The 17,579-nt window shown below is 39.9% G+C and overlaps 2 protein-coding genes across 5 annotated transcripts in view; both read left to right on the top strand.

Moving 5' to 3' along the window:
* LOC135679219 (probable histone acetyltransferase HAC-like 1) overlaps positions 1–9,677 on the top strand; it is a 32,740-nt gene extending 23,063 nt beyond the window's left edge. For all 4 annotated transcript variants that reach the window (XM_065192718.1, XM_065192716.1, XM_065192717.1 and 1 more), the window contains 2 exons: positions 8,748–8,965; positions 9,071–9,677. In XM_065192718.1, the coding sequence (XP_065048790.1) occupies positions 8,748–8,965; positions 9,071–9,185 (333 nt within the window). In that variant the 3' untranslated portion in view covers positions 9,186–9,677. The remainder of the gene's footprint in view (positions 1–8,747; positions 8,966–9,070) is intronic.
* Positions 9,678–10,634: 957 nt separating this feature from the next.
* On the top strand, positions 10,635–15,927 carry LOC103992310 (protein HIGH CHLOROPHYLL FLUORESCENCE PHENOTYPE 173, chloroplastic). Its single transcript, XM_009411956.3, has 13 exons — positions 10,635–11,187; positions 12,959–13,171; positions 13,297–13,501; positions 13,670–13,745; positions 13,855–13,990; positions 14,097–14,201; positions 14,316–14,396; positions 14,739–14,828; positions 14,893–14,958; positions 15,191–15,247; positions 15,328–15,405; positions 15,517–15,564; positions 15,654–15,927. Exons 1-13 carry the CDS (start codon positions 10,705–10,707, stop codon positions 15,723–15,725), a joined length of 1,710 nt encoding a protein of 569 aa, XP_009410231.1. The 5' UTR covers positions 10,635–10,704; the 3' UTR covers positions 15,726–15,927.
* The last annotated feature ends 1,652 nt before the right edge of the window (positions 15,928–17,579 follow it).

Below are 17,579 nucleotides of genomic sequence, written 5' to 3'. Positions count from 1 at the left end.
TGTGCCATATTGATAAGACCCTAGGATTTTATCATGGAAGAAAGGGGAGAAAAGGGAATGATCACTTCGAGAGGATCGGCCTCCTTGATCACTTCGAGAGGATCGGCCTTCTAGGGTTTGTCAAAAGACAATAATATTTCATTGTTTGCCGAAAAGAAATGGTAACATCATTATTTATAGAGTTCCATCCATAGTCCACTAGGATTTGGACTCTAATAATAAATATTAAATAAACCTCTATCCGACTCTAACTAAACTAAACAGACTCAATAAATATTATTCAAAAGCTTAGAAAATAAAAGGATCTTAACAATTCCTCCCTCTTCAAATCAGCCTTGTCCTCAAGGCTGAGCAGCATCAAACTCGGGGAGCTTCTCTTTCAGCACTTCAGTTATAGGCTATCTGCAGCGCATCACAACCCGTTGATCAAGTAAGTATGGTCTCCACTTTTTGATAGTGTAAGCAATAGGTCAGCATTTTAATGTAGTAATCATTGTAAGAATCTCTTGGCCCTGTATAATCAGTTTTATCTTTGAACATTTGCTATCACAAGTTAAAATCCGTCCATCAGCGATCTTTACTTCGAATCTGTTACAACCTTCAATGTGGTAGGTCAATCGGTCAGCAGCTTTATTGTCCATAAAATTGTTAGTGCTACTAGTATCAATCAAAACTATAACATGCTGATGTTCCAGAGTTCCTCCAACTTTCATAGTTTGCGGGTTAGAGTAGCTGGTTAATGAATGCACTATATGTATGATAGGTCCAACATCTTCATTAGAATCCATACCTTCATGATCGGAGTCCACATTCTTAGCTTCCGGTTCCTCGTCAATTGGTTCAATTATAAGAAGTTGCCCTTGTTTACATCGGTGCTCCCTACTCCACTTTTCATCACAGTGCCAACACAAACCCTTCACTGATCTTTCCTTGAGTTCTTCTCGTGTTAGTCTTCCGGTGTTAGGGTTCCAGTTGAGAATAGATGGGGCGAGTGGCTTGTTGGTCATCTGTTTGTGGTTACTTCTGTTTCGACGATTTTTCCTGCTGATTTTTTCCTCATGCAAGCGTGCAAATGAGATCGCAACTATCATAGTGCGGGGTTGACGAGCCTTAACTTCACACCGGATATCTGAATTAAGTACTTCAATAAATGTACACACAAGTTGTCGTTCAGGCCAATCTCTGGCTTGATTTGTTAATCTTTCAAACTTGCTCTGATATTCCAACACATTAGAATTCTGACAAATTTTGACGAGCTATCCATCAACATTCTTGTATTCAAATGGGCTAAAATGAACAAGAAGCCCTCTCTTGAATTGCTCCCACGAAGGAACTCCATGGCAAGTTTCATACCAATCATACCACTGGATTGCATCTTCGTCTAACTGGATTGAGGCTATTTCTACCTTGGATTTTTCTGGGGTCCTGTGAAAGCGAAAAAAAATTTCTGCCCTAGAGATCCAACTAGTCGGATCCTCATCTTCCCATCTCGGAAATCTTACCTTAATGCATGGGTAGTTTGTGTCACAATTTTGGGGCTCTTTTCCTGTATCTCTAGATCTGTTCAACATAGAACTTGAGCTCCCATCTTGTTGCAAGTTGTTAAGGCTCTCCAGTATGCTCTTTTTGAAATCATTAAGTGTTTCTTGCTGTCGGTTCTCAATTCTGATTTCTAATGCTTCCATTTGTGCTTTCACCGAGTTATCGGTAGCTATTGCGTAAGACTGCAAATATGTAATCCCCAGTTCTTGTTTCTGATGTCGACCCGAAGTTGCCGAGGAGGAAGAGTTGCTGCCCTATTTCTATTGCCATGAGGAGGGAGGCAGCGTTAAAACGGCCGGGGTTGAGAAGGGGACTCGGTGGTGCGTGCGTTGCTGGAGTTGCGGCAGGGCGGCGCAAAGATGTGAGGAGGAAAGGTCGCTGGTCGGGGAGTAGCGGCGGCAGTGGTCGAGGAGGAGGCAACGAGGGTCGCGGCTAGGGGCAGCATCGCCGACGGTAGAAGCGACGAGAGGGGTGGTCCGCTGGCTGCGAAGTAGCCGCCATGGCCCTTCTTGCTTGAGTGAGATGAGGCAATGGGGAGGGAAGGTCATTGGCCGGGGAGCAGTGGCGACGGTGGTCGAGCGGCGGCGGCGGTGGAGGAGGCAATAGCGGTGGGGAAGAAGGGAAGCAGGGGTGCGAGCTGCCGGGAAGCAGGGGCGGCGATGGGGAGGTGAGTCGCCCTGTCCGAGAAGCAACGGCGGTGCTAGAGAAGGGGAGGTTGGTGGCTGGGGAGCAGTAGCGGCGGTGGAGAATGGGTTGCCCTGCAACGGCGGTGGTGGTGGAGAAGGGGAGCGGGGTTGCGGCGGGATGGGACACTAGCAGCATCGTCTCCTGGCAGTTGTGGTGGCTCGGGTGGGAGGCGATGGGCGGCGGTGGGCTCTGGCCGGGAAGCGGGGCGATGGTGGTTGTTGGCCGGAGAGCAACAGTGGCGGGTGGGCTGGCCGGAGAGCAACAGTGGCGGGTGGGCTGGCCGGAAGCAGGGGAAGCAGGCTACGACTTCTTCTTCTTCTTTCTCTCTCTCTCTCTCTCTCTCTCTCTCTCTCTTTTTGGATGATAACCGCAGCGAGAACGTCGAGGATCGCTGCTCTGATATCAAATGATAAGACCCTAGGGTTTTATCATGGAAGAAATGGGAGAAAAGGGAATGATCACTTCGAGGGGATCGGCCTCCTAGGGTTTGTCAAAAGACAATAATATTTCATTGTCTGCCGAAAAGAAACGGTTACATCACTATTTATAGAGTTCCACCCAGAGTCCACCAGGACTTGGACTCTAATAATAAATATTAAATAAATCTCTATCTGACTCTAACTAAACTAAACAAACTCAATAAACATTATTCAAAAGCTTAAAAAATAAAGAAATCTTAAGGGATCCTAACACATATGTCGGTGTGCTGGTATATACCTGATTTTAAAACAAAGTAAAAAATGGTTAGAAATTCACAAAAAAAATCCTATTTTAGCATTTTTATCCTAATTTAATGATAATCTTATTGTATTTAATTAATAATAAAGTGTATATTAGTCATAAATGCAAGGTTCGTCTTATCGGTCCGTACTGATGTATCAATCAGTGGTTAGTATGGTACGTACCGAGATGCATCAACATATCGTATATCAGTACGCTAAAAATACCTGAAAAATAGAAAAAAAATTAGATTAAGGTTTTTAAGTTAGAAATAAATATAAATTTAGTATAATTTTAGCAAAAAAATCTAAATTAGATAAGAATAGTAGCACATCTTTTTCGGGCTTGGAGTAGCTTTGTAGTGCATTGCAAATCGTCCATCCGTTAATATTGAATTGTCTATAAAGAAATGATTTGAATTGTTAGATTATTTTTTAAACAATTTAAACTTTTAGATTCAAATAAATTAAGTAATCGATCAATGGATATACCTAGTTCTACCTTTTTATCTATATATCAATTTGATATGTTTGTCAGACTCAATCCTAAAATTGGTCTCATGACATAGTGTACAAATACATCGTATGTCATTGGTGCATTAATGTGGTGATGGTTGTAGTCTGATCGTTGTGAATCACATGTGTCCGATGCAGCTCTTGAGGCAAAGACGAATGTGGCATATATTGATGCAAAGCATGGAAAATGTCAGAACTCTTACTTTCGCTACTGATCTATTGTTCCATATCGTAAGATCGATTATCGTACTATTACTCGAAGAAGTATGGCCAACTATCATCGTGCTATTGTTGGTCGTAAGATTCTTCATAATACAATGGTTGTAAATACGATGAGCTTCACTCTGTGTTTACGTCATGTACGCTCTGTCGTATCTGCTCAAAATCATCTGTTGTCTTTCCCTTCTGTGTATAAACTTGACCAATACCTTGTCGAGTTCCATGATCTAAATCTTGGATGACATATGTAAAATACTATTCCTTGGTCCATGCACCATCCTTAAATTGTGTAGACAAGACCATCGACTCCCCAGCGTCATCGCCATCATTGGTCGAGGCATTGTTGTCCACGTCGCTGCCTTGTCTCTAGACCGAGCGGGTTGTTGAATGCTATTGGGAAGGTGTCTCGTCGCCCGACTCGATTCTTTCCAATGGTGCAGCTGATGCTATTGCCTTCCTCTTTGCTTTTGCCTTTGTACGCTATGTCACGGACAAAGTAGTAAACAGGGTGTTTGATGTAATGCTTGTGTATATTTGTGATATTTCAGTTTTGTTCAAGCTTTGCACAACATATAGAAGGCTTGCAAAAAGCTTGGCAACCCCATTTTGGTTGGCTTTCATGGTTCTTTGAGTCTTATAAACGCAAGTTGTATAGTCATCGTGCAAAGGGAAAACTACTCAGAAATAGACCATCCAGGTAGTCATTTTAGGGTTTTTTTAGCTCCGTAAAGTGGTGTGAAGTGTCAGACAACATAGCACCCAGGAGCTACTCGGGTGGCATATGGCTGAATGGGCCTTTGGGGTAGTGTATAGGGTTGGTTTGCTGCTTTGTTCCGCAATAGTATCTTATGGGCACTTATGGAGACTTTTGGTTACGGCGGACCACCTTAAACCCTTTGTCATGTGACCATTTAGAGCTTGTAAAATCTATGGTTATAATTTATATTGCCTATTAAGTGTTTGTTGAATTGGCTGCTTGTGGGATCCCAAGTTAAATGTTTCCTCTAATTTGTCTTCTCTTTTGTAGGTCCTTAAGAGACCATGAGAAGTTTCAGGAAGGCTGACCCTTTGCGAACGGACACGCAAGGGTATCGCACAACTTAGGCAACACCACCTAAGTTCATGACAACTAGGTGAACGACTGTGACGATTGGGTGTCTCTAGTTCCTCGAGCAGTCTGACTTGATGTTGTCTGGCTCCTTTCGCCATATTTTGACCGAGGGGGATCTTCCTCATGTTGGGGATTTGCTTCTTCTTCTTCTATTACCTTGATGAGAAAACACAAAGGACATTGAGGATACACCGCAATCTTAGCCACATGTTATAGTGGATATATACCAGTTTCTCCAACTATCTATGCGATAGTCTGTTGTGGATCTTTGTATGAATCAATGCAAACGTTGACCAATTACATTCGCGACCACTAGATGTCGTTGTATGCGAAAGTACACGGACGACAACCTTCCTTAAATCTAGTGCGTCCCCTTCAAATTGTAGCCACCACTCAACTATAAATTAGCCTCCCAAATTAGAGTGTTCTTCCTCATAAATCAATAAAAATCTAGCAAGAAAATACATACCTCTTGATTAGAGTGTTCTTCCTTTTAATCCCCCCAAATTGGCTTCTCAAATTTCATCTAATCCACGAGTCATAACTTTGTTGAGTTTAAGAGACTAAAAATGTGAGAATAAGAGAGAGATGTGAGTGAGAAAGACTTTAAGAGAGTTGAAAAGATTGAGAGAGTGAAATGAGTTGAAAGAGGGGGGAGGAAAGGGTTTAAAAACCCTTTCCTATTGTTCAAACGGTCAATTTGACCATTTGAAAAGGGCAATCTCAGCCCTTGATCGATAACGGTCAAAATCCGACCGTTACTGATTGGCACAGGTCGGTAACGATCAAATTTTGATTATTACCATCTGGTATAGACCCTGTATTGCCTGATACAGGGTTATATAATGGTACCACCTGATAGAGGGCGATTCGTGTACCGGTCTCTGTCAGATTGGTATGTACCGTCCGTACCAGAGGTCGGCATAACGAACCTTACATAAATGAATAAGAATTCTAGGTTGTAAGAATGAGAGAGTGCATGAGAGGGGGTGAGAGTGAGATGGGAGAGTGAAAGTGAAAAAGGGAAGAGGGAGGAGATTTAAAGCCCCAAAAGAGACCTCAATGATCAGTTTGACTGTTGGTGTTTTGGATCGGTATCAGTCAACTTCCAATCAGTACCGACAGATCTTAGGTAATACGCCATTAGTTTTAACCACATCAGTCAATACATCACCCATAACAATTGATACCTAACCTATTGTTTCACGTACTATCCGAAATGGGCTGGTTTGGTTCAGCCGATAGACTGGTACATACTGTCCATTTCATATCATTTCAGGCAGTGTGTCAAACACTGGTTTTACCAGGGTAACCTGTATTGAATCTGTAGTTCATAAGAAATAATAAACTCTTTCAGTTTACCACATTCAAACAGGGAGCAATTGTTGAAATTTAACATGACTTTGTTGTCCTAACCTTGCTGATCGTTAGTTATGAATGGAAATTCTCTCCTGCAAATTAGAACTAATCTTCCTAATGTAGTTTGTTTTGTGTAATTATGCCAGTAGTGTTCTTTATCTTCTTAATAACACCAAGTTTCAATTACTTTAGAAAGATATCACCAAAAGGTTCATTTCAGTCCGAGTATATTAGATCTAAATATGAGTAGCTTATCCTTACAATGACTAGAACAGATGAGCATTCTTGTAACTTGGTCTTGTGCAATTGATGATCACATCATCTGCAATATGGAAAAGAGGTGGTCTATGTGCCTGATTGTTTTAGTAGCCGTCGAGGTAACTATTCTTTAATAGCTAATAATTGTTGATGATAAATCATTGAACAAACTCATATAGGCAATTGAGACATGACAGTTCTTATGAGATTTGTTCAAAGGAGCTTTTTTATGGTGAAATCTACTGGAAATGTAAAAAGAAACCCAAATTGATATTATGGTGTCCATAAACTAATTAAGTGCTGGATGACAAGGCTTTGTTTCAGTGTGGTTGTGCCTCTAGACTTTGGTTCAGATGTGTGGACAAATGAGACTGAATTGGAAAAGAGAAGATTGTAGGATTACGATTTGGACTCATGTGGATAGAACTTGAACACCTTGGTCAAGATGGTCAGACTGAGTGATACCTGGAGAACACAAGGAATCCTATAAACATCATCTAGCCTAGCCATGAAAAGAACTTCAGGGAAGAGGAACAAGATGGGGTTGGAAGGCGCAAAGTCTAGAACTACAGTCAAGCAAACTCTCAGAACTGCTTGCTGCTTTGTCATAATATGATTACCAGCATATCAGAGGAAAACAGATATGTGCATTGATGTCTATTATGCATAAGAGAGAGAGTGGGTGAGAGAGAAGCTAAACATGTCTATTATGCATAATATGAGGTAGATTAGTTGGTCAAGATATATATGATTAGCACTTGAGATCTAGACCTTCCAGTTTGCATTTAAACAAAAACAGCTGCAAGATTGGTGTCAGTTGCCTACAATTTTTCAGGAAACAAACAGTTGTATATTATATGATATAATGTTCTAATTTGTTTCTTAAACTCAAGACAGTTTACTCCAGATGATTGATCAAATAAGTGTGAAGGTTATCAGGGTGCTTGTCCTACATATTTCATGTTGATCCTTTTTCTGTATCCATATCTTACATGTTGATGAATATACAAGATTAAGGTCATCACTTGTGCTTTTTCAGTAAATTCTGACTAGTTTGAATAAGTATATCCAAAATTCATATATATATCCTGTGTATGCCTTGTATCTCCCTTCACCAAACAACAATAACAAAAGCAAAACCATATAAACATTACAATAATATGTACTGGATTTACTTTGGCAAATTATGAATAGTTCTGTTCTTTGACAATTCATATATGTTAGATTACACAAATACCTGCATGCTATAAACAGAAATATGCAGCAAATACAATGAATATTAAGAGTCATGCAGTTACCCAACTTCTCATATAACGTAAGGCTCCTATAAATGGTCTATGTGCCATCTTAATCTTGGTTCATCCCCAAAACTCAGAATCCTTCAATGCATTTTAAATTAGCTTAGGAAGTTAGAGATTTCCTTTGCTCATCAGTTAAGTAGTCTAATCTGTCACAGATGACATAATCAAGGTTTCTCCAACGATGGATTATCCATGGACCCTAAGTGTTCCTCGCTTTCTGTGTTTGTTCATTATACAAACTATATAATTTATATGATGTTGAATTTATGTCTATCAGGAGCATGCCAAGCACAAGATTGGTATTCTTTCCATCATTATTAGTCTAGCATATAATATTGTGGCTATATCCATTAAAGTCCTGCATATTCAGTATTTTTGCTTGTGCTAGTTCTGCAATATGCATTTATATAATTATGATCCAAAATTTGCTCATAATTAGTGAGCTCATCCTGTGTATGTGTGTGTAAAATAGACTTTGTTGCTGAAGTTTTTCTTTTTTAATACTTGTTGCTCAAGATCTCAAGATCCACAAACCTGTTTCCCTTTATAGGTTGACTTTCATTACTCAGGAACAAAAAACAGATCATGTGGAGTAAAGTGTATTGCTTCAATTTGAAGGCCAGTTCTACTATTAGCCTCTATGACTTGCACCAGCCTTGGTTGATAAATAACAATTTAGATTTTTCAGTCTATATAATGTTTCTACTGATGCTAATATCTTTTGTACATCATATGTTGATACTTAGAATGGTAACAATGGGCTCTCAGGTTTTCATGCTGATATCTTTTTCATGCAATTTCTTAGAACCTAGTAGCTATGGACTCAGGTTTTCATGCAACGGATCTTTATTGAAGAAATTTTCACTTAAAATGCAATGCAAAGTATGTGACTCATGCTGCTTTACTTTTGGTAGAATCTAGATGTAACATTGGTCTTGATTTGTTTATTTTCTTGAAGTCCATAAAAGTTCTGCACAATTTGGCAAATATAACTATTTGCTATGATGTCCTCACACAAATTCATCTGTGCTGCAGCTTAGGAAAATGCTAGATCTTTTGGTCCATGCTTCGCAATGTCGCTCTCCTCAATGTCAATATCCTAACTGCCGTAAAGTTAAAGGTCTTTTCCGGCATGGTATACAATGCAAGATACGTGCTTCAGGCGGTTGTGTTCTGTGTAAAAAGATGTGGTATCTCCTTCAAATACACTCTCGTGCTTGTAAAGAATCAGACTGCGGTGTACCGCGATGCAGGTACTTCATTTATTCCATCTATTGTATTCTTCTTGATTATTTTAAGATGCTTTTTCTGTTGCCACCTTGAAAAACTGACCTTAATTTTATTTTCTTTTTCTCCAGAGATCTGAAAGAACATTTGAGAAGGTTGCAGCAGCAATCTGATTCCCGGCGGAGGGCTGCAGTCATGGAGATGATGAGACAGCGTGCTGCTGAGGTTGCTGCGAATACCAATTAGCACAATGTACAGAAAGGGTATTGTTAGCCAAGGATTGACGGGAGACTAGCCTCCACACACCACATATTCATACTATTTGAATACACAGCCAACGGTGGTTTAACAGATCAAAATGAGGTTGATGAATCAGTGGTATGACATGACCCAATTGATAGAACAGGAAAGTGGACTTCCACCTCTGTTGTGTCACTGCAACAGAAAGTTCATCTGCGAGACGATAACCGTGCCCTTCCGACCTGTGAAGGTAAACCAGCTGGAGGCGGTTCTTCTATTCTCATGCAGTAAAGTTCATCATTCGTGGATGATAATTGTATTATAGATGTTTTGATTCATCCATTCTTAGTTTCCAATCAGTTTCTTTACTCCTTGTGTCTTTAGCTGGAGGGAGTTGGGGAAGAGCGGGGTTGCACGACCAATGTGCTTTTATTTACCCTGTCCATTTTGTAGAATGTTGCTCCTTGAAAATGAAACTAGTAGGAAGCTCTTTGCCAACTTTTACCTTTTGTCCCAAAAAATTCATGTTATTGGCAAAAGAGGTCCGCAGAATGCTTCTCGAGTGATTCTCTCTCGGTTGGGGGGATCCACATTCTGAATAGGTAAAAAGTATCTGCAGAGACATTAATGCATTACTAATATTAATGAAGTCCTTCCTGTAAATGTTAATTTGCATTGCATTGCATTGTGATCGCGTGATAGGAGGTAGTAGTAGATGAAAATACCAACTCCAAGATTATCAAATCATGATGAAATTAATTTGAAATATTATTTCCGGCCAATAAACAAATATCTTACGCTTAAAATTCCATTTGATTTCATCTCCACAAGTTTTGTGTGAGGATAAAGCACCTCAATCACGTCAACGCACTCTTGGTTGCTCGAAAAATGAGTACGTGGATATGGTAGCAACAACAGAAATGAATCAAGGACAGCAACGATCTTCTTTTCTCATCTTTTCTTCTCTTGTTTTCCTCTTTGCATCGGTTCAACATATCTTCCACGCGGTTGCTGGTCCCACATATCCATTCAACTCCGCTCTATCCTGTGGGCTAAATCTCAAGGGATAGCCACTGCGTTATACTCCTACACAATATGTTTAAATACGTTATATATATATATATATATATATAAACAAGAGAAGGGAAATCCACGGCGCCATAATCAAACAGGTGAACACCCGACAGCCACGTCGTATCCCGCGAGCACACCCTGTCCGACAGGGACGGAGTCAGCTGTCCACCAGAATAAAGACTTTTACCCTCCGGCCAACGTGGCAAGGCTAGTTGGGCTGAAGGCCCACCTGAAGATTGTGGCCCCGCTTCATAAAAGGCCAACAGTTTCGTGCCACGTCCTCGCACGTCAAGAAAAGCTGCCCTGCGGCGGATAACTGATCCTCGCTCTCACTTCTCGCCAACCGCACGCACGCAAATATTTGTGGCTGCCGTCAGCTGCGCTCCAAAATTCCCACCCCATTTAGCTACATGGCTCGTCTCTCCTCTTCACATCTCACGCGCGAAGCATAATGGCGCTCCGCCAAATCTACCACCACGAGACCGGCCTCCGCCCCTCCTCCTCATCCAGTCTCGTTGGGATTCCCGTCCCCAATCCCGGCCGCCTCCGGTTCAAGCCCTCCCCCGCGCTGCCGCTAGCGCGGCCAAGAAGCGAGCTTGGCGGCGGCGAAGAGCAGGGCAAGGCGGAGAAGGGCGATGGGGATGCCAAGAAGGGGAGGAGGAAGGAGGGGGTGACGCTCGACGACGTGAACCCCGTGGGGCTCGGCCGGCGGTCGCGGCAGATCTTCGACGAGGTGTGGCGCAAGTTCTCCGGGCTCGGCCAGATCTCGCGGTCCCTCACCGACGATGACGACGGCCTCCTCCTCATCCGCGGTCCCATGTGCGAGTTCACCGTCCCCGAGGCCCAGGACACCACCGTCCTCGTCGTCGGCGCCACCAGCCGGATCGGCCGGATCGTCGTCCGGAAGCTCATGCTCCGTGGCTACAAGGTCAAGGTACGATCGAATTCCTGACCATATCCATATCCATGGCCTTTCGCTAATTGGGAAAAGTAACTTTATGGTGGATACAAAATGGAGGATTTCTTGATGGGTCAAGAAGCATTCTATGAAATCAATCACAATAAAAACCCGTTATTAGTTCACACAGCAGTCCTGATTCAACTATCTTACTCTTGACCCACTTCCTGTGGGACTAACAAAGATAGGGAATGGCATGGCCATTGGATTATCTCTTGCTGCAATTACGGAAGACTTACCATGTTGTGATTCTAAGATCAATAGTTGCTTGAATGTCAACACTTTGTCAATTGGCTGTTCTTCTTTTGTTTGGTAGATAGCTGCCACATTTTACATTTATCTTGAAAGTTAAAAATTCCTATGAAAAGGTTTCTAGTAAATGTCAAATGATGTTTGACTCCATTTAGTTGTATAAGAGAATATTTTTTAGAAAAAATTGCAAGAAATTTTTATTATATCAAATGATGTATATGACGTTCACACATGGAAACTTGAGACTCATCATTTGTGCAACAATGAACTAACTAACTCAGATGTCTCAACAAAAATATATAAGAGAATATTTAAAATTTTATACCAGGCAAGTTATCATGTGTGTCTATACATGTAATTGACAAATTCTTACAGAAAATTAGTTTAGGGTATCTTCAACATCATGTGGATGACCATGGCCTTACTAAATGACAAGCATTAGCACCTTCCTTCCACGGACCTTAAATTTGAAAATAATAATTATTTCATGTTTCAATTGGTATAACATAAATTTATTGAAGAATATTGCTTATGGATATTCTTCATATTTTGATTAAAAAATTGTATGTTTCACAAAACATGTTACTAAATGAACCTACTATATACAACAAAGCACAATTATCAAAAGGTTTGTAGATTTCAACCTGCTAAGTGCCTGACTTAAGTTACAGTCTTCATATCAACCCACTAAAAGTTGAAGTGTGAGCTTTCCAATTAATAAGAATGACAATACTTTTGTGGCAATGTGTTCTATGCTTTCTTTTAATTAGAAAATGACTAATATCTTAGAAATGGAACTTTACCATGGAAACTCTTGGTCTAAGCTTTTTTAAATTTATGTAATTTTTTGGTAATCAATTGTGTAATGTTGCCCTAGTACCATATAGCAACTTTGTATGGGCAAAAGAAGTAGAAGAATTGTCAAAGCAAGGGATATGGGAATTAGAGAAGCTAAAAGATTTGGTGCTAATTTAGCTGCCAAAAAATCAATGTAATGTATCATTGATAGTCTCAAAGAAAGCCTGTAGTGATGTAAAGTTTCCAAAATCTGGACTTAAGATATATACTCGAACTAACATTTTCATATAAACATATACACATGAAATGCTTTCATAAATATAGCCATCAATTCCTAGAGCAATTAAGGAAGTTACATATCAGCAATATATCAAGTGAGTTCACCTCCTTAGTGCTGATATTATAATCTTTGCAAGATACAATATTTTCATCATAATCAATGCTCTTCTAATTTCCAGAAATCTTGAAAAAGGAAAATCTGCTGCAATGTTATTTCCAATAGTACATAATTATCTTATTGAGATACTAATACTTATGTTACTTTGGCTGCACATGGGAGATTTCTCTTGAAGAATGGTAACAATTGGAGGAAGCTAGTCTCATAGATACATTCCTACTAAGAAGCTAAATCAGAATTTGCTTGATTTACTTGCCATCTAGGTTGAAAATCATCTTATTTGTTTGAATCATTTATCAGGCTTTAGTAAGAAAAGCTGATCCCGAAGTGATAGATATGCTTCCAAGATCTGTATCCATAGTGGTTGGTGATGTGGGTGAACCTTCAACACTGAGAGCTGCTGTCCAAGGTTGCAATAAAATAATATACTGTGCAACTGCACGCTCTGCTATTACTGGGGACCTAAACAGAGTTGACTACCAAGGAGTCTGCAATGTCACCAAAGCATTTCAGGTACTTTTCTGTCGATCATCCTTACTTGCTCATCTTTCACTTGTCATAGTGGCTTTCTTGCCTAACATATTCATAGGTAGTGCAGCAGAGGTCTTAGGTCATTGGAATTCTTCTTATGCTTGCAGGATTATAACAACCAGCTAGCACAGCTAAGAGCTGGTAAGAGCAGCAAAAGCAAACTCTTGCTTGCTAAGTTTAAATCTGCTGAGTCACTAGAAGGTTGGGAAGTTCGCAAGGGAACCTACTTTCAGGATGTAGTTGCTGCCAAATATGACGGAGGAATGGATGCAAAATTTGAATTTACAGAGACTGGTGATGCTGTCTTTTCTGGTAGTAATGAAGTACCACTCATCTATCCGTTTCCTTGAATTCAAAACCAAGCAATTAATCTTCCATTTTGACTATAATATCCCGATTGGAACAATGAAAATTCATCCTCACGTTGAATGGTGTAAAAAAAAAACTTTAGTATCTTCTCTAATTCCTTTCCTTTTGCAGGATATGTTTTCACTAGAGGTGGATATGTTGAACTTTCAAAAAAGTTCTCTCTTCCATTGGGTTCAACCCTTGACAGGTGCTTTATATCTCCCATTAGTGTGGTTCGATGCATTACATTGTTTTCTGTATCGATGGTATTGCTTGAACACAATCCACTGCTTAATCTTGTTCAATCACATTGTCAGATATGATGGTTTGCTTCTATCTGTTGGTGGAAATGGGAAGTCGTATATATTGATACTTGAGACTGGCCCACTAGCTGATACTTCTCAAAGCAAATTGTATTTTGCTCGAATAAACACAAAAGTGGGTTTCTGCAGGGTGAGGATTAGCTTAACTTTGTGTCTCTTAGATTTTTTCTTACTCATCTTTTACGTCAGTTGGGTATAATAGTGTTTAACTACCTCATCATCACTGCAATATGCAGGTAAGAGTACCCTTTTCATCTTTTCGTCCAGTAAAACCAGATGATCCTCCACTAGACCCTTTCCTTGTGCATACATTGACAATCCGATTTGAGCCAAGAAGACAGGTTTAACTTTAATATTGAACTTTGAATCAGTTTAGAGCTCAATGTTATTTCATTTTTCTGTAGTCATGTGATGGAATCTTTCTTCTGAGGTGTATGCAATAATGCTTCCTGCAGAAACTTGTCGAAGCACCTGGAGCAAATAAGCAGGATCCCAGAAGCTTCAAATTGATAATGGAATACATAAAAGCCTTACCTGTGAGTTCCCATATCATATGAATAATCTGCACTACAATCCTTTAAAGGAGGATTTAGCTATATTTCTCTAAGTATCATTAACGAGACTTGAATTCAAAACTGTAAACTCCCTAATCTACTTAGGCAGTAAAATGTTTAAAGGGAAATGAATTATGACCAGACAGTGAGATGTTGCATAGATTTTTACCATTTTTCAGAAGAATCTGCAAGGCCATTCATTATGCATCCAACAACACTCTCTTTTAGAACTAATTGTTCTTTCTATAAGTTGATTCATATCTTCTTTAAATAAATTAATTTATGAATGTCATCATCAAAGAGTTTAATCCTTGATTTGTGCAGACTGGCATTGAAACCGACTTCATATTGGTTTCATGCACAGGATCTGGTATTGAATCAAGCAGAAGAGACCAGGTCCTCAAAGCCAAGAAGGTACTTCATATTGCTGCCATTTGTACCATCAGCTCAACTTGTTTCTCAGTCTTTTCCTTTTCAGGCTGGCGAGGATGCATTAAGACGATCAGGCCTCGGGTATACGATCATTCGCCCCGGTCCTTTGCAGGTAACCATCAGTATCTTGATGTTCATGTTCACGTTCTTATCTTTTATGAAATTAAGCATGTCAGCATATACCCCCCGTCACACATAGTCTACACCACTCTGCATTCTTAATACAAATAGATTTTGTTGCATTAGGTCATAAGCTTCCCCTAGTTTGTTTATGAAAGAATGGTATTTAAATCTATCTACTTCCTAGCAAATACCTCCTGACCAATTATAAAGTTGTGTTTCAGGAAGAACCTGGTGGCCAGCGTGCACTGATCTTTGATCAAGGGAACAGGATCTCTCAGGTGAGCCCAACATGCCACGACATTGATAACTTCACGATGCCATTGCCACAAGAATTCCCTGACATTGATTTGTGACACAGGGTATCAGCTGTGCTGATGTAGCAGATATCTGTGTCAAGGCATTGCATGACTCAACGGCAAGAAACAAGAGTTTTGATGTGAGACTCATTCAATAACCTCTCAAATTATCTTATTATTATTATTGTTGTTGTTGTTGTTGTTGTTGTTGTTGGATGAGTGGCTTACATTGACATTCTTATTACATACAGGTGTGCTATGAGTATGTTGCAGAGCAAGGGAATGAGCTTTACGAACTGGTAATGGATCTCAATCTAACCCTGTTAATTTGATGAGACTGTTTAGTCTGTGGTTCGGGTATCATTTCAAGTGTTTGCTGCTTTTGCAGGTAGCACATTTGCCTGACAAAGCAAACAACTACCTGACACCAGCTTTGTCTGTTCTGGAGAAGAATACCTGAGATCATCGCCTACAGCAATATCGTTCCCTCTTGTAAAGCTCTATGAGTTTTCTTTTTTTCTCTTTTTTGGTTCGACAGATAGTAGTTCTAAATCATCATTTTGATGTAAATGTATACCGGCAATGATAGTGATGACATGTTTTTTCTTTCTCCAAACTTCCCTGTAGTTAAAGAAATTTATAAATGTGGATTTGCTTCCTGATGTTAAATTCTTGAAATGCTGCTTCTAATTTCTAATTGATAGGTACGTATGATGACTGTATAATTCTTACAAAGATCATGAAGATTGGATATCAAACGTTCTTGAAAACCGAATAAAAATACAACATCATAACAATAAAAGAGAAAGCATTTACTTCATGATTAAAAATATTAAATTGAAATCCATTAACCATTACACTAAGCCTGATACAAATTTCTTCAATGCCAACTATTAATGTCTCTTACTATTTATTATACATTTATTTTTCCGAACCTTTGGATCTAACATCCTCCATATCAAAATCCATATCAAAATTGGTTTGATTTATCAAAAGCTAAGAGGAAGCCCTTATATCGGAAATTACCTAGGATGCTCGGATCGAAGTCTTCATCGTTACCTACTATTGTGCAACATCATGTCATGGTCGAGGAGTCAGCATGGCTCAACTCAATTGATCTATGTAACATAAGGTCGTCCACGTGGATTTTTGAGGCAAGGGGGTCAGTGTCGGGTTAGGTCGAAGCATCATTCATTGGATCGTCCCGAGGTAGAGCAGGGACTTGGATTCTTGCTTTAGTGTTGTCTTCTTATACAAAAGGTCAATGTCGAGAGGGGGATTCTCGACTTGAGGGTATTTTTTATGTTCGAGGTCCGATCCCTTAACATTGGCTAGGGGGTCAATGTCGAGAGGGGGTCCGATCCTCAATTTATTTCGTTTCATAAACTATGATCCTATTTATAGAATCATATCATCTCATCATATCACCTCAAGATTAAGGAAGTGTAAGCACTACCCCCATAACTCTTAGATCATGAGCCACTACTTAGAACGTATCTAGAATATGATAATTATCTAAAACATGATAACATAATTATCATCAACCAATTATTAACATCTACGGTTCTTTATTTTAGCATTTGAATGCTTGGTGAGTTATACCATGCAGCAGGCGAGGCACATCATCTTGTTGAGGATGGAGTAGCAATTCCCAATCTTCCAACAACTTACGTTTACATCGATCGACGAGGACTATGACGTTGATTTGGACCATACGATGGATGAAACGAGAAGAGTGTACGTGGGCTGTGCAATTCCTTGGTCCTTCCTTTCCTATCTACCCGCCATGAATAACCCCTGAGAACGTCCAACTCAATCCTATTCTTCTTAAATAATCCATATATTATGAAGAAAAAGCCGTGAGAAAATGTCATCATCGCCACCGATTGCTTTTGCGGTCGTCGTTGTCCACTTCATCTTTCTTCCTAGTCAACAGTCTATTGTGCGAATGCCAACTGTACTTGTACAGTAACTGTTGACGTAAGCTCATCTTTCCTATGTCTCGGGTGATACCATGCATCACTGTGCTACAATTCCCGCTAGCTTCATCCTGTTTCCCTGTTGATCAGAAGACGACGACAAATCTTAGTTTGTAGAAACATTCAAATGCCCGCTTAATTATCCCATAGTGCAACTTCTCTTCTCGATCTAATAGACAAAAGCAAATCAAAGCCAAGGCAACGAGAAGATAGATCTATGAGCGAGGAGATCATCAGAGACTCGAGGGTTTCGTTCTTGACGCGAGAGAGAGAGAGAGAGAGAGAGAGGAAATAGGATTCTTTGTTTGCAGGTGGATATTAATTACTTTTTTCGC

The sequence above is a fragment of the Musa acuminata genome, chromosome BXJ1-7, assembly GCF_036884655.1.
Source record: "Musa acuminata AAA Group cultivar baxijiao chromosome BXJ1-7, Cavendish_Baxijiao_AAA, whole genome shotgun sequence".
Taxonomy (NCBI): Eukaryota; Viridiplantae; Streptophyta; class Magnoliopsida; order Zingiberales; family Musaceae; genus Musa; species Musa acuminata.
Note: the sequence above shows the minus strand (reverse complement) of the source record. Positions and strands in the feature narration are given on the sequence as shown.

What these genes read in the sequence shown, in the direction of transcription:
- LOC103992310 (XM_009411956.3), top strand. Translation starts at nt 10,705, where the DNA reads ATGGCGCTCCGCCAAATCTACCACCACGAGACCGGCCTCCGCCCCTCC. An exon ending in AGGTCCTCAAAGCCAAGAAG is followed by an intron (nt 14,829 to 14,892) that starts GTACTTCATATT and finishes TTTCCTTTTCAG; the next exon opens with GCTGGCGAGGATGCATTAAG. An exon ending in GGAATGAGCTTTACGAACTG is followed by an intron (nt 15,565 to 15,653) that starts GTAATGGATCTC and finishes CTGCTTTTGCAG; the next exon opens with GTAGCACATTTGCCTGACAA.